We start from the raw sequence: 25,017 nt of genomic DNA, 5'->3' as shown, positions 1-25,017 counted from the left end.
ACATGAAAATCATTTTAAAATCGGTTTTGATTGCGAAAACCTCAGCAATCATGAATTCTCACTAATATCTGTATCTGTTGAAGGGTCTCTTTCTATGGTTTGTGATACGCTTGACATTTTAAATCACATCTGGTGTTTTTGTGTAGATTTTTATCAGATAAACGTCCAACGGCAATCAGATTGGTCCTACAGTCGGTTTAAAATCGCCATCAAATATCACTTGATTCTTATTTTTTATACCATTATTACAACTCCTTAATACCTATAGCCATAGCATGAGGTTGAAAGCACTCTATTTGATAGGTCACGTGATATTTTACGGGATCCAATGAACCGTTTGATTTATATGTTTCGTAGCATTATCTTTCCCCCGTCATTAGCACATCTTTTCTATGTCCGATGGAATGTTCTGTTCAGAAAAAAAAATGTTGATATTTTGAGGGGATTAGTTGGAGCCGGGTGATTTAAAAGAAAGACGATGAGAGTAAAAAGCATGAAGGAATATAGCAGCCTTACTGAAATTACAGAGAACATACGAGCATTCACATAAGATCGAACTTAATGTTTGACCTTACAAGGTCAAATTATTCAGTAATCTTTGCATCGTGATGACGTAGGCAGAGGTTACCAACAAACAATGCACATATGCAGTGTGACGAAAGTGGCTGTCAGTCAAGTTGACACTCACAAAAATAAACAAACTAAAAGTTCTGATAATCACAGTTCAGGAATGGACCATTAGATTATTGGAAGGGATGTTCAGAATGAGAACTTGCAAATTATTTTTAACGTACAAAGATTTGAGGGATTTTCCCCAACTGGAAAGCATTGCATGCATATCTATCCTGAGAATATGAAACTGTTCTGTTTGCTGTTATATGAATACTTTTTGCGAAAGCGAGGCTGAAAATTTTCCTTCACACTCTATGCCCTGTAATATTTATTTTCACTTTGACCACACCTTCGAAGTTTTTAACAATCCATTCTTTCGGCTCAAGCTAGGCACTCCCCTCTCCAACGAATGCAGAATGGTACGTTCCATGTTATAAACTCGAGCGCGGAAGGGGTAACACTTTATTCCCACCTGTCTCCACTCGACACGGGCTCAAGATGGATCTACGTCTGGCCTGCCTGCTTTTCCTGAGCGTTTTAATCGTTCAAGTCACGCTTGCCAAGCGAAATGGGGTAAATAGCTTTTTGCCATCCTAAAACGATATGTGTTTTGCTTCTCTTTTGCGATTTATCTCGAGTAATTGTCAACGTTTGGCGTTCAAACAACCCAAATATGAACCTCAAGCTGTCGATCACGCCGACATTGCCCAAAATGTTTCGTACATTTATGTATTTTTATTCAGAAATAAGCCATGAAGGAAGTACAGCAAATATCTCAATAATTTATTATAATAATATTGTGATGTTGATAGCTTCTAACGCCGCTTTACTTTCTATATTTATTTTCAGAATGGAAACAAATCCGGTGAAGGTAAGTGTAGTTTTAGTTGTCAAGTCGATACAGCTGTCACCAGCTGGTTACGGTAGGGCGTTTCGGAACTTAATCCGTATAGGTTGAGACACGGTGTCCTGAACGGGGCGTATTGCTTCCAATAGCCTTTTCCGGTAGGTACGGCCAAATTGTGCTATAAACTTGAGTGACAGTTTTGAACTTCTCGGCCTCCGCCACGATTTCAATATTTTGAAAATGAGTTAAAATATTACATTGTTCAGGTTGGCAGGTTTAGTAGGAATTTCACATCAAAATCAGTGAACAATTTGTTCTCTGTATTAAGGTAGTATGCACCTCGAAAGTGAAAGACTTAAACTTTTGCTCTAGCTTTCCTCAAGGGATCTTTCAATCATTCTCTTTCAAAATCAAGAATAAAAATAGGGGGTCAACGTGCATATTTTTGTACTAGAGAAACAAATTACCCAAGATTTACCGATATTAGAAATTCAAAATGGCCGCCATCCCTGTGTTAACTCTATGGAGAAAAATAAAAATTTTCGAATTTCGAAAAACTAAGCCGGTGAAAAGTTTTCTTTCACCAAGAGCTTTAAAATGAACCCCCACATGTGGTATATCAGAAGAGAATTGTAAAAGTTTGAGAGTCCGAATGTCTGTCCCCGAGGTGCGTTCTACCTTAAAGACAAAACTATCCTCTCCCCTCAAAAAAAAAAAAAAAACAAAGCCCCAAAGCAACCCGATTCTATAAATGTAATCAGAAAGATACTTTCACGTTTGTTTGCTTGTTTGCTGTAGCTTTGCATCATAAATAGTTTTCTATTTTCCGAAAGCCTGAATTTTAATAGTCCGATAAGAAAAACGCTGAGAAAGCATTTTTCATAATGACGTCATACTACCCACTGACTTCCAAATCAAATCAAACACCGAGAATACGAAGAAAGGCCAACTATTTTGAAAGCGAATTTCATACAATTGCGAGCTTTAGTCTTTGTTCAATGGTAACAATAGCTCTTCCTAGATCGTTCTATGTATATTCCGTTTCGTCACGTGCATTTCTTTCGGCAAAAACTGAAGTTCACCGTTAATAAGCACAAAGAAATTTCATTGAATGCAAAATTATAGTGCCTTGTTTCGTGATTTGTTATGGGTTTATATCTATTATTCCTTCAAACAGACAACTATTAAAAGAAAGGCTTCATTCTTTTGCTCAACATCAAGGCGGTACTTGGTAACAACCACTTGACTTTAACCAAAAATCCAATTCTGAATGAAAGACATGAACTGCGCATTCAAAGTTAGATGTGGAACGGTTCCTTTGACCAAAGTAATAAAGAATCATTTCTTGTGTCAAAACCAGACATTTTTGTCCACTGTCTGTAGTACATTATCTCCCCTGTTCATGGCCAGTTTTTTTTTTTCAAAATTAGAACGATTTTTAAAGTACGCAGTTGTTCAAAGTTCAATATCCTTCAAGTCTGCAGAGTGCAACTTAAGAGTTTTGCAAGCACATTCGTCGACGTGCGCAATATCACATGAGGCTGCATATTTTTAGAAACGCGGCCCTGACATCTTGGGTTTGTCACCGTGATAGCCACCTGCCAAGTAAGGTATTGAAAGTAATTGGAGCATAAATCGATAAATTGTCCAAATTGCGGAAAGTGGACCCTATTAACAAAACAAAAGCCAGGCGTTCAGCCAATCGCACGATAAGCATAATATCATTATCGTCAGCAATCTCCTCTATTGGCAAAAATTCGTCATTTCATGGCCTTCAAGCGAATGCTTGCCACACCAAAACACTCATTCGTTGCTAGGTGAAAGGTAGAAAGTTCAAAACATTTGTCAGCTCTTAAAATCATGGGATGACGTAAATGTCACACGCCCTCTACTGGCCATCCATCCAAGGCTGAGAGAATTTAAAAGAGGCGTCACTCTTGTCACGGAAAATTCTGTAAATTTTCTTATGTCCGTATGATTCTGAAAGCATAGCTGTGTGATTTTCCGAGTACCAACAAATAAAAAAGCGCTCGTAAGCGACTTAAATGAGACTATTAAATAGTTTCAAGATACAGAAATGAAGACGACAGAACCACATCGTACCGAGTCATAAGTGTTTTGTCCCTAGTTCTAGTCACTAGAAAGGAGAACAGAAAAAATGTGACTCTCTTTCTGTGGGTTTGTTTCCGCAATGAAATACTTGAAGAATGTACTCAACCATTTTTATTTCTTACCACGGTCTCTGAGAGTAACTGACCGATCGTGAGTCCGAGTACGACCGCGTGTTTTGTCACGGTGACGTTTTCAGGACTTCTTTCGCTGAGACCAAAGTCTCAACGATATTTTCGAAGCGTGAAGTACAATTTAATCCCGTTCTTTCCACCGTCTCACACGGGCGAACGATGAATTCTGCCGATGCAACATGTATAGTACCGACAAAGCTGACACTGAAGCACATAGCCACAGATGAAACACATCAAATATCACCTCACTTTCGAAATACTGTTCTGCCCTGGAAGCATTTACATAATTACACGCCCCAACGTCTTGAAAGCTAGCAGGGTCAATCCGGTGAAGTTCTTAATAGCAGTTTCAATGACAAGACATGCTTTCTTCAAACATTTGATGCTGATATTACGCATATATTAAGAATTTCACAATCGGTTGCAGTTTATTCTGATGAATTCTTTCTAGAAAACTTGGAGACGACAATATATGCAATTTATATCATTTTCGCCCTAACAGATAAGCAACTAGAAAAGGAGATTGCGAAAGCACGTAAGTAAAATTTCGGTAATAGATTTCCGAACGCTTTGACAAACACTGTCATTGAGGAGCTCTGGTGACATGCGCAGAATGAATTTATCGACTGTCGTAATGTAAAGTGACGTCATCAAACAATGATCATACAAAAACAGAGAGAGAGAGAGAGAGAGAGAGAGAGAGAGAGAGAGAGAGAGAGAGAGAGAGAGAGAGAGAGAGAGAGAGAGAGTTAAAAAATGTGGCTATATTCGTAAAGTATCACTGATTCCTACATCAGTATATTTTGTTTAAACACATATCAAGCCTCACTTTCTAGAAGAATCGTTGTTGAATCCACGAATCAATGTTTCTGAGTTTTAAAAGAGGCAGAAGCGAAAGCTCATATATATTTTCTGGCTTGAAAAATACATTTGATAAAAACATGTTGTTTTCTCGAGCAGTACAGGATGGTATTTCGGCCAACATCATTGCTAATCACTTTGCTGGAGTGGCAGAAGACGTTAATGGTGTAAAACTGACGGTTGCAGAGTTAGAGGCTAAAATAAAGGACATAGAAGGTAAGCCAGACATCGTGCGTTTGCTTCCAGGAAGGTCGGCGCCGACTCGCTATGCTCCCAACCTCCGTGCTCAACGCCTGGACTGACAGTGCCATGCCATGATCACTATAAGAAAAAAATTGTGAGACTGGAGCAAGAAAGTGACGATTTCTCGCCATTGGTGAGAATCTCTTTCTATTCTCACCGCTGTCAGTGAGACATTTTGAATTCTCACTGGTGAGCAGTGAGTGAGAAATGCACTCCTTGGTGAGAATCAAGGATGACAACAGATTCTCACCGGTGAGAATGGAAATTCTCACCATGCACAGTCACAATGGTAATTTTCTCTGTGAGAATGTATCATACTCATCATAGAGAATCTACCAGCTAGACTCGTTATTCACTGATGAAAATTAATCAGATTGATTCTCACCATGTGGCAACAAGTCTGGCTGATTCTCACCAGTGAATGATGAGTATGATATATCCTCACCGTAAAAATAACCAGTCTAAATATTGCTGAGAATTTCTGGCGTCCCTCACCGGTGAGAATTTGTTATTATACTTGACTCTCACCATGGAGAGCATTTCTTACTGCTCACCACAGATTACTAAAAATTCTCACAGATAGCAGTGAAAATAGCAAGTTATTCACAATTGCAAGAGAGCATCACTTTTTCTCTCTCAAGTCTTGCAATTTTTTCGTATATTGAATGGTGGAATGATTGGTTGCTCTGTATATCTTCCTTTTTATTGCGTATATGAGAGAGAGAGAGAGAGAGAGAGAGAGAGAGAGAGAGAGAGAGAGAGAGAGAGAGAGAGTATTAAACTGTATAAACTTGATAATAAATGAAAAAAATTAAATTGAACGCATCAATTTTGATGGTACTCAACTTCTAAATTTGGCGATTTTCAAAGCGACCAATGTGCTCAGATAACTTGCCTGGGCACGGTCCTTGTCATGGCTTTTTAGGGAATCCACGATACATATATGTAGTTGTTATCTTGTTTGAGTTGAAGAAATCCTCTCAGAATTCCTGACCTGAGTGAAAACGTTTCTTCCCATTACACTGTGTTCCAATTTTTTTCACCAGAGAAACCCAATAATAACGTAAACGGTCCAATCGATGCCAAGGTGTACAGACTGCCTGACTTCATCGTGAAGAAACACGATGCAGCCGTAGAAGCCAGAGACAACCCGCAAGATATCGACTTGACACAGCAAGAATTGCCAGTCGGTAAGTTAGTACAAGTCAGTTTCTCTTTCTGCCTCACAGTCCGTTTCCTTTGTCTTTCTGTCTGTCTGTCTGTCTGTCTGTCTGTCTGTCTGTCTGTCTGTCTGTCTGCTGACTATAGGCCTATATGCATGCATGTATGGATGGATGGATGGATGGATGGATGGATGGATGGATGGATGGATGGATGTATGTATGTATGTATGTATGTATGTATGTATGTATGTATGTATGTATGTATGTATGTATGTATGATATGATATGATATGATATGATATGATATGATATGACACAAGTGTAGATTGGATTTCGTTTCACTGCATAAACTTCGCACCTTCACAGTCTTTTTTCCCTCTAAGTGAAAAAGTACACTTTGTTGGAACAGCTCGAATTCTGATTGAAGCTTTGAGCTCAACTAAATACGTACACGCATTTCAGGAGTGTATGGGAATAGAGAAGGGGAGCCAAAGGCGGATTTGACAGCCAATATCCAGAAAGATTCCAGTCCAAACCCGCACGTGGACATTCGCGGTATATACAGCTTCGTTCGGCAGGACATATTCGACAACCACATGGAGGCTCTTGAGAAGAAACAGACGTCGACCAGACGTCGAAGGAGCGTAGAAAACTCAAGTGAGATTCTACTCTCTTGTTTTAAATAAAATTTCGATGACGAGTTACGGGACTTTCGCATAAGCAGTTGCGGCAGGCAGGCAAGCTGATCAGTAAAATTCTACGTATACTCGTGGGGACAGATATTCGGACTCTCAAACTTTTACAATTCCTTTCTCATATACCACTTGTGGGGTTCATTTGAAAGCTCTTGGTGTAAGCAAACTTTTCACTGGCTTAGTTTTTCGAAATTCGAAAATTTTTATTTTTCTCCATAGAGTTAACACAGGGATGGCGGCTATTTTGAATTTTAAATATCCGTTAATCTTGGGTTATTTGTTTCTCTAGTACCAAAATTTGAACAGTGATCCCGATTTTATTCTTGATTTTTGAAAGAGAATGGTTGAAAGCTTCCTTAAGGAAAGTTTGAGAAAAAGTTTAAGGCTATCACTTTCGGGGCGCATACTACCTAAAAATATGTTGAAATTCGAACATGGTGTAAGATGTAAGTCTTATATCTTTTGTGGCAATGCGAAGTTTGATGAAAATGACAACGGTAGAAGTGGACTTTTCGCAAATCTCAGTTAAACTTCATGGGATGGAATAACTTTGATGATCTTGTGGCACGCGTACATTCTGGAAAATAATACAGCAGTATTGTTTCTTACAACTTGACAGTCGACGATCCTCCTGCGCAAAAGTCGAAGGACGTCAAGGCAAGCTGCGACGAATACATCGATGCCGACTACGCCGAAATATACAGTCCGAACTACCCGAACGAATACGAGCCGAACAGCGACTGTTCGTTTTACATCAACGTACCACAGCACCAGCAGTTGACCATCGAGTTCACCTCCTTCAACGTCGAGTTCTGCGTGGACTGCGCCTGCGACGCCCTCTACGTCAAGGATGAAGCATACTGCGGAACTAAACCACCTGGACAAAATGGTCTTGGTAAGTTTTATACGTGGCACCGATAGTCAGTGTCTGATGGAGAAGGGTAGGGGTGGGAGTTAATGTAAAGCATGGCTCCAGAAGAGTAAAGTGCTTCAGTAAAGATACTTTTTGCAACTTTCTGTGACACCGAAAATGGTACATTTAGGCGTTATTGTTGAAAATGCGCAAAATAGCTTGGTTTGGTGGTGAAGGCCTAAAACACAGAGAGGTGGGGAACACAATAGTGATTGCTAAGTGATAGCGATAACATCATGATATATTCCAGCTTTATCTCTACCTCCCTGGCAGCGTGAAAAAGCGTCGACATATCCTGATAAACATGAATCACCTCTCAAGACGACAAACGCACAAGTCACCAGTCCCAGTCGTAGTGTATGTAGGCCTACATGGTAACATTGCCATTTTAGCTCATTTTCAGGGGGAGTAAATTTCACATTGTTTCCAAACTCAAAATAGGGTTCAAAGTGAAGTTATCACAGAGTAACCTGGCGCCCTCACTTTTACGTCAACATAAAACATGCATTTCGAATTTGTTTCAGTTTCATACGTCTCTGAAGGTGTTCACCGAGTGAGATTTGTCACCGACGGCAACACCCAACTCAGCGGATTCTTTGCCATCGTCAGAAGGCAAAATGTAGAAGGTAAGTAACGGCGCGAGACTCGTCCCTGTAACCTCCAGAATAGAGGTCAATACAGGGCAGTAAACATACTGTATATATTCGCTGCAGATGCTATACGTTCTCGGCGGAAACTTTTTATGGAAAAGAAAGCCAAGCTGGCGGGTATAGATTTAGACTGGGTCCCAGTCGCTCAGCTTATCTCGGGCATACCCACTGCAGCAGTTATTCATCCCACAGACTGCTAAGTATATCGCTTCAATTTTGCGTTAGTCCCCGAGTCCCCGATGTTTGAGAAAAGTTCTGTGGTAAGTATTTAGGCATATGTTGCATTTGAAAAACATGCTCGTCTCAAATTTTTATATCGTTATATTTTAGATTGTCATACGAGAAAACTGTTGGCTAGCTGTTTGATAAAATGCCATTTTGATTGTGCAAGCTCTTACTGGTACAGTGCCGAGAGTCAATAAAAAGCAAACAAAAAATTCAAACTTCCCAAAATAAAGTTATGCAGTTTGTCCTTGGTATGTCAGCAAGAACACACCTTGAATCTGTTCACTTCAAACAAATGGGATAACTACCTGTTAACCACAGAGTCGCACATATAAAACTCATTCGAGTTCATAGAGTTAGATTAGGATTAGCACCGAAATATTTGGCAGATAATTTTTTTTAAAAGGTCATGTACATAGTACGAGCTCCGGACCGTATTCTATTTTTATTCCAGGTGGGACTCGGTTTTATCAGAATAGTTTTGTATATACAGCTAGTGTTGAATGGAACAAAGTTCCAAGAAATATACAGAGTATTACTTCAAATTCTCTGTTTAAAAGAAAGTTAAAGGAGTTTTTTATGAAGCAATGAATCTATGAGAAAAATGATTTTGTTTTTTATTAAATTGTTGTCGTGCCGATTTGCTTGTGAATTTATTTTTCGTGGGACCACAGTAAAAATAAGTTTTTAACTTTTCTGTTTTATCCCAACTTTTTCGTGTTTGTCTTTGTCCTTGTTTGTATTGTATGTTTTTTTAAGTGCTAAATAAATCAAAATCAAATCAAATAAAAAAAATCGTATTGAGAAAAAGAATGCAAAACATAAACAGCTGACGGGGTTTTAAGAGGAACACAAGCATTCGAGTGAAATTCGCCCACTGATGACCAAAAGTATTTAATTGGATATATATCTTTCACAATCATGTATATACTTTCAATTTCTTTAGTTGCTGTCAAGGCGATTTTAATATTCTACTAGAAGCACCACGGACAGTAAAACGTCAACCTCGTTTTCAAAATTTGTCATTTTGAATTCCATACAGTGACCCCCTCTCCGCATTTCTGCGACTTCGACACCGATATGTGCAGCTACGTCGAAGACGTCAACGACCATTTTGATTGGACGAGACACACTGGAGCGACGGAAAGCGGTGATACAGGACCCAGTGGAGATCATACAACTGGATCTGGTATGAAACGTTATGACGTCATTAATGCGGGTTGTTTTGTTTAATTCTGCCGAGACTGTAGAAATTTCATGAAATGTTTATATAAGTATATAAGTATACTGTCAAATGATACATACTGAGTTACACTTCAGTCTTGGCTGACTGTGACCATTCCTCTAATTCTCAATCCGCATCTTCATATCGCCTCCCATCATCAGGACATAAATGTAGGCTATAATCAGAAAAAATTATCCAGTCGGCAATGAAGTTATCTGACAGTGAGAATGCGTTCAAACTCTGTACACACAGACTCTGCTTGAACCTAAATACCAGGTGTATTGAAGTAGTGAACAACAACAAGCCATTATGGCGATAAGTTTAATAGAATAACAAGTCTCTTTACTAGCTCGTCTTGTTGTCACAATTTCGTAAAACAGCGCCATCATCACGCGTATGAGGTCCATCCACTAAGCATATTTATTTATTTATTTATTTATTTATTTATTTATTTATAATTCAGGTCATTACCTATACATAGAAGGTTCGGGTCGTAACGAGGGCGATGAAGCTCGACTCGGTACCGCCATCTACAACACCACCACCGGCAGGGGCTGTGTTCGCTTCTGGTATCACATGTACGGTGTAGACATGGGCACACTGAATGTCTACGTGAACGACGACGACACACTTCCATCAGGCACGATCTTCACCTTGAGCGGTAACCAAGGCAACGCCTGGCATTTCGCAGAGGTGGACTTCCTGGCCACCAGCAGGCACGCAGTGGTGTTTGAGGGCGTCCGTGGGACTGGTTTCCGATCTGATCTCGCTATCGACGATATTGAAGTTACCAACCGTGCCTGCCACCCCGTCGTGAGTAAGTATCTCCGCAGTCTTCCAGCCAGGCGCTTTTTCGTTGAGAACAGGTAACAGATAGGGTTTCCCCTTTTCGGATTACTGGCAGTCTTGATGGCGGACCGATCTGATGAAAATCATATTGACAGATGGCAGCATTTTCATCTTTCTTGTTCTTTGCTAGTCGCCTCACCGAGGCTCTACATTTGATTTCAAACCTCATTTTAATTTAATCATATATTGGGGGTGCCCCTGTGGCCAGACTGAAAGATCCGTCGCTCGAGATGGGGGAACGTAGAGAGCGCCCTCGAGCGACGGATCTTCCAGTCCAGCCTGCAGCAGAAATGTTAAAATGAAGTCACGATCCAATATCCGGGGTGTAATTATTTAATTCATTTTATATGATTTGTCCCGGTAAATTAAATTTATACTAGTTTGTCAAAGCACTTATTTTCAGGTAGGACCAGTCCACAACAATGAATTCACAATGAAAATTGTGGTGCAATATCGGTGGATGACGAGATAAAGAAAATTTAAAAAGAAGGTTAAAGCTATATTGGCTTCACATGTTTGGATGCCCATAGTGAAATTACGGTGTAAGGTCTTCAACCATAAGAAACCCATAAGTTTTTGCATCCTGCTTGCGCGTTAAGGAATCAGCCATCGAGCTAGTATTTCCATTAACAATTACTTTACTCCCACATCAGACGTAACAAATGTTATTCGTCGATTGTTCCCCAAAGATACACACTAAGGAAGACGTTTGCAACCCCTTGGTCCAAACACTGATCACTGAAACTGCCAGAGACATTATAGATTTAAAACTATCACAGCAAAATAAGTCGACGAGATGGACGGGTCGACTGACGCTGGGGTCAACCTTTGTTGTGAGAACAAATTTGGATTTTTAGGAGTCCTATCGTAGCTTTGCAAAGCAACTGGACCCCCTAAGGCTATTGTGAGCTGTAAAATTGTCCACTGAAAGCCGAGTAGTTTTCAGCCTTGCCGAATGGCGTTGATGAAGGAAAGACGAATGTAAATGGTTGGATTATGTCAGAAAATACGACTTAAAAATAAATTAATGAATTTAATAGCATACATGACATACAATAGTGCACATTTATCAATGGGTGAAAAAGTACACAGAGTCGATAGTGGATCTAAAAAATGTATGTTGATTGAAAATACACCATAATGCAGTGTTGAAGGCGAGGGAACATGTGAAAAACCGCACGGGTCAATAAGAAATAAACGGCTTTTGCGGCTGACGAGTCATAGGAAAAGCCAGGACTTTCATGACCTGATATGATTTGCTCACCAGCTACTGAGGCGCCAACGACCGCACACGATATATCGACCAGGATGCCTTGTGATCCAGCCACACAGTTCACATGCAACGACGGTACCTGCATTCCACTTTGGTGGGTGTGTGACGACATCGTAGACTGCAGTGAAGGCGAAGACGAAGACGACTGCGGAACCAGCACGCGTAAGTACTTTACACGTCTTCTTGAAAATTTCCTGTCTAACTGCGCTCGATATCGTACTATCGTCGATTGCGTGATCTGAGTTTCACCTGAGAAACCCCTCAGCTAATCCGAGCACTTGTGCTGTAATAGATAGAATTGATTTTTACTTGGGCACACAAAGAGTGCGCCGTCAAACAGTGATATATGGCTCTGGACGATCCATGAGAAAACAGGTAATAAGTGTTAATTTGCGATGAACCTATTCTATTCTAGGGAAATATTAACACTTGAATTTAGAAACTACACGAGAATAATAAGCTTACAATTATCATCAAAAGAAGATTAAATACGAATGCAGTTACACCCAAACCCTAAACTAACGATCGATAACTTGTACCCTCGCCAATATCATCATAGATGCACAGATTCTATTTATATTTGTCCATAAATGAAGGTTTTTCATGACTTTCGGGCAAGGCTAGACTGTCGGAAAGAGCCATCGCTCGAGGGCGCCCTCTACGAGGGAGCGTAGAGAGCGCCCCGAGCGACGGATCTTTCAGTCCGGGGCAGGGTTACACTTGTTTAAATTATTTTGAAGCGTACTCTATACGCAAAATTTCGAGTATCTTTTTATCAACAAGCCATTGAACGAAAGGTTGCTATCGGAAAGAAATTACTCAAGTATTGGTTTTTTTTTTACTTCACCATTAGCGACACCCGAACCACTTTGCGATATCAGCTGCAATGGCAACTTCACATGCAGTTCGGGTTACATCTCAAGTCCCAACTACCCGAACAACTACCCGAACAATGCCGACTGCACCTACGTCATCCACATTCCCGACGGCCACTATGCTTACCTGCTGTTCCAGGAGGTGGAAATCGAGGTGTGCGGCGTTGGCGAATGCGTCTGTGACGCCCTGATCATCGATGGCATCCGATTCTGCGGCCAGACCTTCTTCGCATCCGGTGAGTGCGAACGTAAATCGAAAGGGGAGTGGGGAGGGGGCTTATCTTCTGTTAATTGAAATTTCGGTAAAAAGTCTGTGATTACCGCAACAGTTCTTGTTGTTGTTGTTTGTTTTTCACCAGCAGCAACCAATTACTCTATCATTCAAACGTTTTTATTGTTCAGGAGAGAAGGCAGGCCTACACACTGAGTCAGTTCGGTCTTTTATTAATTTCATTAATGCAATATTGTGAACCACTTTAGGTTATGTGTCAGTGGTGGATTGGAGGGAGCTATTATTAATGTTTCTTTTTGGAACATAAAAAAGGGAAAAATGGACATGGTATAGATTTGAAGCGATAACCAGAAAAAAGTCTAATACAAAGTCTAATACAAAAAAAGCATGTCTAATTCCTCTTGCGCCCTTTATCGTCCTTGACCTCCTCATGAGATTGCATTGGGATACAGTGCTGTTGTAAGAACCGTTATTTTCTTTATCTTATCTTCTTAACAGTTTACCTCTTGCCAAACAACTATGGAGTTAACGAAATCCTCTTCCAGAGTGATTTTTCCATCACTTACAAGGGTTTTCGGGCCTCCGTCGAGATTCTGCCTGGATTGCCAGGTAAGTCCGCCAGCTATGGGGTGAGAACACCGCCAAAATTATATTGAAAACTTTATTTAAACTTATCTCATTATTATTATTCCATTGTTTGGTGATTTAATGATAATTATATCAGTATTTGGCCATTATTTTGCAATTATTTGATCATTATATGGATATTATTTTGACATAATTATGAACTTATTTGGTAATTCGGTTGTTTTGACATTATTCAGCATTGATGTCTTGATTTGGAACTTATTTCATTATTATTATGCCATTATTTGGTGATTTGGTCATTTTTATGTCATTATTTGGTCTTTTTTATGCAATTATTTGGTCATGATTACGACATGTCTTGACATTCTCTTGGCTTTCAATTATCTGACCTCCTTTATTATCTGAACTCATTATTTGACCTGCATTTGAACCCTACCCAGAAATCATTGCACATTCACAATGGCGCAGTTGATACGGTCTGTTCCCTCGCATAGGGATAGAAAAGCGGGCTTTGCATAAGTTTTAAAGCGCAGCTCAGCACATCACGTATCTAGAATAGTTGGGCGTGCTCGAAAACTGAGATCGACCACAATTTTGGATAAAAAATCGATTATTTTCGGCGGCGGAACTGGGCTGTGTTGGGTAGCCGATGGTGGCCTGTAGTATATTAGCTATTACACCTAGCCTAGCCCTGCGTACGATGCTGTGTGTTCCTCTACAGCTTATCGCCCCGCTCACCACGTTATGACTTTTCTGCCTTAAAGAAGTATTTTGATTCATTGCGGTTTCATACCAACAAAGCAATAAAAAGTCGTTAGGTTATCGACCGTGCCCCTATGAGTTTACAATAAAAAAAAAACCATGCTCGAGAATAGTTCCCGACCAACCAAAAATATTAGGGCCTATGTGGCATACCTACGATAAAACATCTTCGTTGAACGAATATTTCCTTGATACTTATTAGTACCGGCTTTTCAGTCTGTAGCTTACAGGTGCAACTCTAACTGGCCGTAAAATAAGATAAAAGATAAAAGTATTGCTTTCTCATTTTTTCATAATTCCAATCTGGACTCATCTGGATAAGAAAGCTTCAATAATGGCACGAGTATGTTGAGATGATTTTGCTTCTAATAGGCTAATACAATCAAATGCAGTGTGGTCTATATTTGGCAAATAAATACGACAATGTAATCGCTTTGTCAAGGTCAAACATATTTAAGGCTGCGTTCAAAAAAAAATGGTGAGGGGGGGCTGGAGGAATCACGATTGAAATCTGTTTTTTTTTCAGATCCCCCCCCTCAATACCCTCAAAAATTTTCAAGTCCCCCCCCCTCAATACCCGCAAAATTTTTCAAGTCCCCCCCACAAAATTACCATATAGCCGCATATTTATTAGGAATGCACACAGAGTAAAAAAAACATGTAATGTGTCGTTCTGCACGCAAATCTTTAACACTACCTCTTATCAGCAGGTTGTGGAGCCATATACCTAGGGCAAGTTCTAAAATTGATCCATTTTTAAATGCATCAGTGAACTTTTTGGATTTCTCAGTCTAAGCCGACTTGAGTTTATCCAACTCTGGCCAGTTCAATGGCACCAGCTGAAGAGCACACAAAATGACAATCATGAGAGAGTATGAAAATTATGTATCCCTAGCTACGTTTAACCACTTTGTGAAAAAATGAGCACAGTGACCTACCGAAATTGTTTTTTCAAAAGTACAAGACATGTACAACTTAGATGCCACTTATAAAATGTTTTACAAAATTGACAATACTGGAAGGTTAAAATATTCCATGAAATTAATGTTTTAATCTCAGAAATTTTGGGTCTAATAATGGCAAATTTAATAACAAATAAAAGTTTCCATTTAGTCACACATTTTTCCATTTAAATTAGAGTCTTTACTGTTCAGAGTTTAACTTTGTGTTATTGGTACAATGAGATGTGAAAATTTAATTTACTGCATGAACTTGAAATGAATGGTTTTATATATTGATTTTAAGTGATTTTAGAAAAACTGACTTTTCATCGTACACTTGAATAAGATCAAGTATGGTGACCCCATCTTTTTTCTCTAATATTTGATTGTTCTCATATGCCAGAATTCAAAAATCCGTGGTAACTGTTAGTCCCCTAGTCTTCTATGTGTTGCGATTTTTTTAAGACAGCGCGGCGATTGTCGTTTTCGTCCACGGTATCGATACCTTTACTGATCTCTGTGTGGCAGGCTGGGTGTAACCTAGCCGTGCGTACGTACAGGTCTTGTGTTTTCCGGTGTTATACGGCCTCCACCATATAACATAGCAGGCCCACGGAACGTTTCGTAGATCGTCGTCGGATGGGAAGTGACTGACACTGTGAGGCCGAAGACCGAACCTCGGTCTTAGTCACTTCCCATCCGACGACGATCTACGAAACGTGCCGTGGGCCTGTACCATATAACGCCGAGAACACACGGTACACAGACCTGTACGCTCGGCTAGGTGTAATAGCTAATACTACAGGCCACCAAAGGCTACCCAACACAGCCCAGTTCCGCCGCCGAAAATAATCGATTTTTAATCCAAAATTGTGGTCGATCTCAGTTTTCGAGCACGCCCAACTATTCTAGATACGCGATGTGCTGAGCTGCGCTTTAAAACTTACGCAAAGCCCGTTTTTCTATCTCTATGCGAGGGAACAGACCGTATCAACTGCGCCATTGTGAATGTGAAATGATTTCTGGGTAGGGTTCAAATGCAGGTCAAATAATGAGTTCAGATAATAAAGGAGGTCAGATAATTGAAAGCCAAGAGAATGTCAAGACAATGTCGTAATCATGACCAAATAATCGCATAAGAAAGACCAAATAATGATATCAAAATGACAAAATCACCAAATAATGGAATAATAATGATAAGATAAGTTCTAAATCAAGACATCAATGCCGAATAATGGCAAAAGAACCGAATTAACATAATAATGTCAAGACAATATCAAGAGAATGTCAAGACAATGTCGTAATCATGACCAAATAATTGCATAAGAAAGACCAAATAATGACATAAAAATGACCAAATCACCAAATAATGGAATAATAATGATAAGATAAGTTCTAAATCAAGACATCAATGCCGAATAATGGCAAAAGAACCGAATTAACATAATAATGTCAAGACAATATCAAGAGAATGTCAAGACAATGTCGTAATCATGACCAAATAATTGCATAAGAAAGACCAAATAATGACATAAAATGACCAAATCACCAAATAATGGAATAATAATGATAAGATAAGTTCTAAATCAAGACATCAATGCCGAATAATGGCAAAAGAACCGAATTAACATAATAATGTCAAGACAATATCAAGAGAATGTCAAGACAATGTCGTAATCATGACCAAATAATTGCATAAGAAAGACCAAATAATGACATAAAAATGACCAAATCACCAAATAATGGCATAATAATGATGAGATAAGTTCTAAATCAAGACATCAATGCCGAATAATGGCAAAAGAACCGAATTAACATAATAATGTCAAGACAATATCAAGAGAATGTCAAGACAATGTCGTAATCATGACCAAATAATCGCATAAAAAAGACCAAATAATGACATAAAAATGACCAAATAATGGCATAATAATGATGAAATAAGTTCCAAATCAAGACATCAATGCTGAATAATGTCAAAACAACCGAATTACCAAATAAGTTCATAATCATGTCAAAATAATATCCATATAATGATCAAATAATTGCAAAATAATGGCCAAATACTGATATAATTATCATTAAATCACCAAACAATGGAATAATAATAATGAGATAAGTTTAAATAAAGTTTTCAAGATAATTTTGGCGGTGTTCTCACCCATAGCCAGCAAAGACACATTTCTCTCTCGAACAGTGATCGTCGATGTCGAACCATTTTTTCCCCATATTTACTAAGAGATCGATTTCAGAAGCTGTGCGAACTTGAAAGAGATGTCCAACGTTTGATATTTACTATAGATTTTCTCTTTCTTTATTTTTGTTTTCATATGCAATTTCTATCTGCGTTCGTTAAAAGCCTCCGCACATCAAGTATGGTGAAAGTAAATTTTCCTCGCGATGTAAATGTCTTTACATGGGTGCCTGTCAACAGAAAGACAATCATAATTATAACGTCTCATTTTAAGACTGCCTGGCTACACACGCCACTTTTCTGTATTTCAAAACGCTACAAGTTTCTGCATTTTTTCCCTAAAAAGTGCTGATCTGTATTTTCAGCTGTCGATCTGCCAAACTACTGTTCCTTCGAATCCCTCAACACTTGCGGCTACATGCAGAGCGAGGAGGATTATTTTGACTGGACTAAAGGGTCCAGTAGAACCCCCAGCGCCAACACCGGACCCGATTTCGATCACACTTTCGGTGATCTCAGTACGTATGTTTTTTTGTTTGTTTGGGTTTTTTTGTTTTTTTTGTTCTTTTTTTTTTGTTTTTTTTTTTTTTTTTTTGGGGGGGGGGTCATCGTATCATTGAGACTGTGTATAGGAATGTGTCAAAATTTTCGAGCTAACATATTCACTGCTCAGTATTTTTTTTGACGAAGCAGAGGGCTTATTGAATATAACAGTATGGTTCAGAATGAAACTCATGATAAGCAATGAAAAATAAACCTTCACGCTTTTACAAAAAGCCATGCGTCTACATGCTAATATCGAAACATAAAGTAGTGCATCTACCTATATATAGCCCCGGGCTTCAGTTTCTGTCCTTAACTTTTCTGTTGAACATATATTCCTTTGGCGTTTGTCCATGAAACGTCCTGTTATGTAGAGCACTTTCTAACAGAAACACCCGCTCCCTTGAGAAAGAGCTTTTAGCAGTTTCGTATGTGATCATTTCCATTGCCACATTTAAAAAAAAATAAATTTCCCTTTCTTTGACGAATTCGTCATTCTCAGATGGAAACTACATGTTTATTGAGACCTCGTTTCCGAGAATATTCGGAGAGAGAGCCCGTATACTGACCCCGATATTCCGGGCACCTACCGACGGGGTGGCCTGTGTCTCGTTCTGGTACCACATGTTCGGCGCTAACATCAACACGTTGACCGTGAACCTGGTGAAGGTCTACGGCTCACAGCCGAACGACACCGAGAGCACACGACTCTGGCTCAGGCAGTTCGACCAAGGGAACCAGTGGCTTCACCACGAGCTAGAAGTCAATATCGACACTTACTTCCAGATCGCCTTCGACGGAATCTGCGGAAGCGGCTATCTCGGTGATATAGCCATCGACGATGTCGACATAACAATCGGTCGATGCCCAACTTCAGGTAAGTCAACGGACTTCGTCATGTCTGCCACTGTAACTGAGACCCTTAAGGAAGAATGTAGAACATTTTATTTCCCCCCCGTAGAGTTAACACAGGGATGGTGGCCATTTTGAATTTCAAACATCGGTAAATGTGTGATAGGTAAAAAACCTACCAGCCAGCCGGTGAAAAAACAAACATAGGCAAACAACACAAGCGTATTAATATATGCTCAATTTTATTTGTTTCTTTTGGAAAAATTGTATTTTTGTTTTTAATAGTGTTATTTATTGTTTTTATTTCTCAATTTTCTCTGAAAATCTACCAGCAGGCGGACGGCAAACAAAGATTTTTAATGTCTAAAGCGCCTAAATTTTAAAATCAGGGTCACCATGCAAATTTTGATATGGTAGAAACAAATCATTCAAATTTACCGACATATGAAATCCAACATGGCCGCTATCAAGCTATTGTCCACTTAGCTCTGTAGGAAAATAAACAGTATCAATTTTCACAGAAACAGGACGGTGAAACTTTCATTTGCTCCACAAGTTTAAAATCGGTGCTCACAAGACCGGCGAAGTAAGTTCTAATAATTTTAGAGTGCTTAAATCTACCTGTAAGGCCGCGGCGCAAGTTTTACCTGAAGTGAAGGGATAAAATTGGTGCGTTAAGGTCATTATATTTTGTGTCGCACTTGTTAAGACGACGAGAGAAGCTGGTTCTGTCGGTCAGAACCTGTGAACTATTGAAACTTGCCAGCAAAACAGCTCTTCACCCCCACGCCAGAGAGACTAGTACCAGTGCCCTTCTAGTAGCGTTTTTATTTTCAACAAAACACTGAACGCCCTGCATTGATAAACACTATATTTTAGTTCAAGATTGAGTCTGAGAAATTTTTTCAATACATAATTCGACAAAAAAACTGCGACTCTATTCCTTTGGTAATTCAGAGGTTGGCTTATTTTGTAAACAATAGCACATTTTGTCAAATCGTTTGCTGTTTCCCGCCAAAAAGTTACTTAGAACACGATTGGAACTAATTTTGGATAATGGGATGATGAAGTAATGTCGATTTCGTCTACAAATGTAATTTCATCTGCTTTTCTTTTTACATTACACACTTGTTTTTATGAGTGATTTGCAATATTGCAACATTCAGCTATACGGCACCTAACATTTTTGAAAAATTTGAAGAATATGAAAATCCAATTATCCCAAATTAGTTCCAATCGTGTTTTCGGAACCAAACGCGTGGAACGCTGAGATGATTATTCTCGTACCCTCTTATGAAACTGTAGGAAGTGGTGAGATTATTAAAATTGTAAACTGCAGAGACCACAATTCTTTCTTCCCCCTCACAGGGACGGTAGACACCCCGACTACAGTGGCACCAACACCACAAGATGAATGCAACCGACATATCTACGAGAACTTCACCCAGTTCAACAGCCCCAACTATCCCAACAACTACGACAACAACCTGCACTGCAACTATACATTCTACGTCCCGCCCAACCAGTACGCGGCAATCTACTTCACAGACATTGAAATCGAGTCGTGTGGGAACGACTGCGGGTGTGACGCCCTCATCATCGAGGACATACGCTTTTGCGGCACGACCAAGCCAGGAGTCAACGGAACGAGTAAGAACGCTTTTGGTTACGATACACGTATACGATTTCACTGAAAGGCTAACACACGTTGGTACGACTGATAAGTATGTGCACAGACCCACAAACAACGTCACAGTCATATACACAATAAAATTAAACCCCCCAACACACAGCAGAGTTTTGAGGGATAAACTAACATAATTTACACAAACGGACACCTATAATTTATGAAAACCCTAGGAACAAATGTATGTAAGTGTATAGGGTACGACTCACATGCATCACAATCGACTTCGGAAGGTTGCTCAACAAGTTGAATCCAATCTAGCAGGGCGACACTTTTAAAGTTTGTTGAAATGGTTAAAAACGTACAGATATCCCGCAAGTCAAAGTTTAAATAGCTCCGTCTGTTTTTAAGATAGTAGTAACCGATCTGCCCCGTGGATGCACTAACACAAAGACTCATATAGAAGCACTCTCATCCTCCCAGCACACGCACACACACAGAACCGGGACACTATACACAGACACACAGAGAAACGGGGACACACGGAGACCCATATGACCGAGGATCTAACTTTCTTTCTACTTATGTCGTCTCAACCAGTATACTTCCCACTGGACCGAGAGATCACAATGTCATTTGTCACCGACTTCAGCGTTACCTACCGTGGCTTCCATGCCTTCGCCGTCCTCTTCAACAAGATAGGTAAGTACGTTTGGATTATGATCACCAATGCCACGAATTTGTCTCTTACGACTAAAGCTGGTATTTCAACATTTTCGCTGGAACCTGTAAACGTGTCAGCTCTGGCTTTGTTGTTCTTCTCACTTGAGAAAATAAATTCATATACACTCCATATATATATATATATATATATATATATATATATATATATATATATATATATATATATATATAACATACATAAATACATACATACATAAATAAATACGTACATACATACATACATACATACATACATACATACATACGAACATACATACATGCGTGCATGCATGCGTGCATGTATAACGAATATCTTGTTCTGAAACACGAATTATTGCAGGTGTTACCACTCCATTCGATTGTTACTTCGAGCTCACTGACAGATGTGGCTTTGTACAATACCTACGTGATGATTTCGAATGGACGTTGTACTCCGGATCAACTCCTAGTATCGGAACTGGACCAACTGGAGATCGCACGACTGGCTCTGGTGGGTTAATGATGCGTTGTTTCATCCCTGCATGGGCTTTGTCCATGTTGACAGATAGCGCTCCACGAATAGTTTGAGTTTTGAACATTGGTCGACACTTTTGATATAGCATACAGGTTTTGGTAGGAGAAAAGAAAGTGAATATAAAATTTATCTATCTTCCATAATTTCTAGTATTTTTACGCCTTTTCTATCTCTCCAGTACCCTCGTCCCTCTTTATGCCTCTGCCTCTCTCTCACCTTTTATGTCTCTGAATTTCTGTCCCTATCTAAGCATGTATGTCCTTGTCAATCTGTCTCTCTGTCTCCCGAGTCTCTTGCACCTACTGTCACTATCTGTCTGTCACTGTCTCTGTTTCTATGTCTGTCTGCTCATTTCTCCCTCGCCCCTCTCTATCTCCGTCAGTCGACAGACCGCCTCTCATTTTAACAATATACATCTGGGTTATCGCTTTCACAATTTCTGTTTCACATTTTCTTTGCATATCTGAAGTAAAACACGCGCGCAGCGCCGACGATATAAGTTGCGCATACTTTTAAAACCTTTACCATGTAAGTTAGTAGTTTTAAATTTCCACAAGACAATTAACGAATATTGTCGGAATCTTTGTGTGGCGCCAAGTACAACGACGTGGTATTTGTGTCAAGCGTAAAACGCGGGTACGTCCATGCATAGACTGAAAGGTGGCCTTTCCATTTTGGAAATTCATATGCATGCCACCCCAATATTTTTTGCACACGACACATTTTGTTGTTGCACAGGAAGCTACTTTTACATCGAGTCATCTGCGCCACGCATCCCCGGTGAACAAGCCAGGCTCTTCTCGCCGATATTCTACCCACCCAGAGGCGAAGTGTGTCTCGGGTTCTGGTACCACATGTTCGGAGCCGGCATGGGAACCCTGGAAGTCCTCTACCTCTCCGAGAACACGTCCACGTTCAGTGCGCCCATTTTCTCCAAGAGCGGAGACCAGGGCGACACGTGGCACTTCGAGGAAATCACCATCTACTCTGACGAGTTCTTCCGAGTGATCTTCGACGGTTATGTCGGCCCCAGTTACACCAGCGACATGGCCATTGATGACATCACCGTGAAGGACGGCGCATGTAAGTGCCTTTGTGTATCTTAGCCATTCATAATTCATAATTATAAACACACGTCAAACAAATTGATGTCAAACCTTTCCCCACCCCCCAAATACTGAAGTTTTGAAGTAGTAAAACGAGTTTATGATTAAGCCAAATACAGTATAAAGTTGCTTTTAAGGGCCACTAACTCTAACTTTTGATGAATTGTCATTATTTTTGTTTATTATGTCAGTTGCAAGTTCTTGTTTCATCACCAAAACCATGTCGAATCAACCACTATTTAGCTTGTCAACGTTGCCTCTGTACGTGTAAAGTGTGGGCCAGAATTTCCTCATCGACAATGACAATACAGAGTCTGTACATATGCAGACTGAATTGACAAGCTGAGTACTGTGTATTTCAACATGCTTCGGGGAGTAGAACAAGAAGTTATGATTGACATTAAAAGGAAGAAAAATAGTCAAAAAATCACCAAAAGTTAACTAAAAATTCTGGCAGCAACAAACGTAAGTGAACATTTGAAGGTCAGCATTGGAATGGCTCCTAACACGCTCTGAACAGACACAATTTTGAACCACTGCGACAATCCAGCTCAGACGGTCCCAACTGCGCAAAAGTTTCAGCTCTGTGGGTTCGGGCTGGGAAGAGAGGGGGGATCTGCCCCTGAATGACAAGTTTTCGAAATAAATGGGAAGTGACTAGACTGAAAGATCCGTCGCTCGAGGACGCTCCCCACGCTCCTCTCCTCTTACGACTGTAAGAGGGGAGGCGAAGAGAGCGCCCTCGAGCGACGGATCTTGAAATCTAGGAAGTGGTTGTTACGAAACTAGCATGGAAATGTTTCTTGCTGTTCCCCTTTTTGCCAGGTGCTCCCAATTTGCCGACGTGTGCCCCTTATCAATACCAGTGCAATGACGGATCTTGCATACCAGACTATTGGGAGTGTGACGGAATCCCTGACTGTCCAGACAACGAAGACGAATTAGGATGCGGTGGGTATCTTTGGCTTTATGCAATAAAAGTTAAAAGTAATCTCTGTAAAATCTTTCTTTTGGCGTCGCACATTCACATGTACCAACTTCTAGAAGGGCGAAGATATCATCATGTTCACCTAAAATCTTGTATAAAATATTTTTTTCCTTTCATGACAGACTTTGGCACGTGTGCACCTGGTCAATGGCAGTGTAACAATGGTTGGTGTATTCCCGATCATTGGTTGTGTGACAATATTCAGGACTGCCCTGGGAACGAGGACGAAGACTGCAGTAAGTACTTGTGCATATTCGTAGCTCAAACTAATACGTATATTAAACATACCATGAACAGATACATTTCTGCCAGAAATAATATCGTTTGCCTTTAAGATCAGAAAATTTTTGCCAATGGACTTTTCGCGCGCGTTCATGCATTTGTTATGGAGCTAATAAATATCACAGTGACAGTGAATGTTGGTCTATTTGCATGCAAACGATATGACGTCAAACACTGAAAGGCCCAAATTATAAATGTTGCTATGCCATGCTAGGTTTACATATCTAGCAGCCTTTTAGGCGGTAAAGTGCCACGAACCCGTTTCGCGTCGTTGAATTCGGGCCTCGTTTACGTTTTCCTCTCTCTTTCTTTCAGGTACCACAGTGAAACCGTAGAGACGTGCGATAGCACTGAAGCAGACAGAATCGTGAACTTTATTTAGAATGTAGTAACTCGGATATCCACGAAATGCACAATTTGTACACAATCGCATCACGTTCTTCTGTACAATTCTCATTTACTGAACATTATAACATACAAGTTTGATAGACAATATTTTACTTCAATCAATCAGATGCTCAACAGCTCAGCATTCTAGAATTTTATAATACAGCAAACGAAACAATGAAATCTTCAGTTAGCCTTTCAAAGATGTAAATATGCGTCATGGCTAAAATGAGAAACAATACAATACATAATTTCAACGGAAACCTCATACTGGTGAGGACATGTGACAACACGTGAATTGTTCTCGACTTTTACTTGTGATTAAATAAATCAAATGCTTTTGCAATTTTGAAAGTATTGATACGTACAAGCTGTCTTCATTTTCCCGCCATGTTTATTTTATAGTGTTACCAAATCGCAGACGACAGAGCCTCGCCCAACGCATGAAATCAGTACAATAAAAAATTGTCCAGTGTTTTTATATGGTTAGTTTACGGAGGAGAAACAGCGAAAACATAATTTTGAACAGAAAGAGACCAGATGGCCAGAAATTATTCACTGCGTATACATGACATCAGTTCATTGCGTTTTGAAAGAATTAGTC

The 25,017-nt window shown here is 39.8% G+C and overlaps 1 protein-coding gene across 1 annotated transcript; it reads left to right on the top strand.

Moving 5' to 3' along the window:
- Nucleotides 1–1,062: 1,062 nt before the first annotated feature.
- LOC139114445 (MAM and LDL-receptor class A domain-containing protein 1-like) lies at nucleotides 1,063–24,770 on the top strand. The gene is made up of 22 exons (XM_070676187.1): nucleotides 1,063–1,185; nucleotides 1,462–1,483; nucleotides 4,205–4,237; nucleotides 4,663–4,779; nucleotides 5,853–5,996; nucleotides 6,432–6,626; nucleotides 7,284–7,559; nucleotides 8,102–8,203; nucleotides 9,495–9,641; nucleotides 10,141–10,494; nucleotides 11,794–11,961; nucleotides 12,653–12,910; nucleotides 13,405–13,515; nucleotides 17,757–17,909; nucleotides 18,437–18,811; nucleotides 20,155–20,436; nucleotides 21,014–21,115; nucleotides 21,477–21,626; nucleotides 22,389–22,733; nucleotides 23,582–23,707; nucleotides 23,867–23,980; nucleotides 24,342–24,770. Exons 1-22 carry the CDS (start codon nucleotides 1,111–1,113, stop codon nucleotides 24,359–24,361), a joined length of 3,669 nt encoding a protein of 1,222 aa, XP_070532288.1. The 5' UTR covers nucleotides 1,063–1,110; the 3' UTR covers nucleotides 24,362–24,770.
- The last annotated feature ends 247 nt before the right edge of the window (nucleotides 24,771–25,017 follow it).

This window comes from Ptychodera flava, chromosome 16, assembly GCF_041260155.1.
Source record: "Ptychodera flava strain L36383 chromosome 16, AS_Pfla_20210202, whole genome shotgun sequence".
Taxonomy (NCBI): Eukaryota; Metazoa; Hemichordata; class Enteropneusta; family Ptychoderidae; genus Ptychodera; species Ptychodera flava.
Note: the sequence above shows the minus strand (reverse complement) of the source record. Positions and strands in the feature narration are given on the sequence as shown.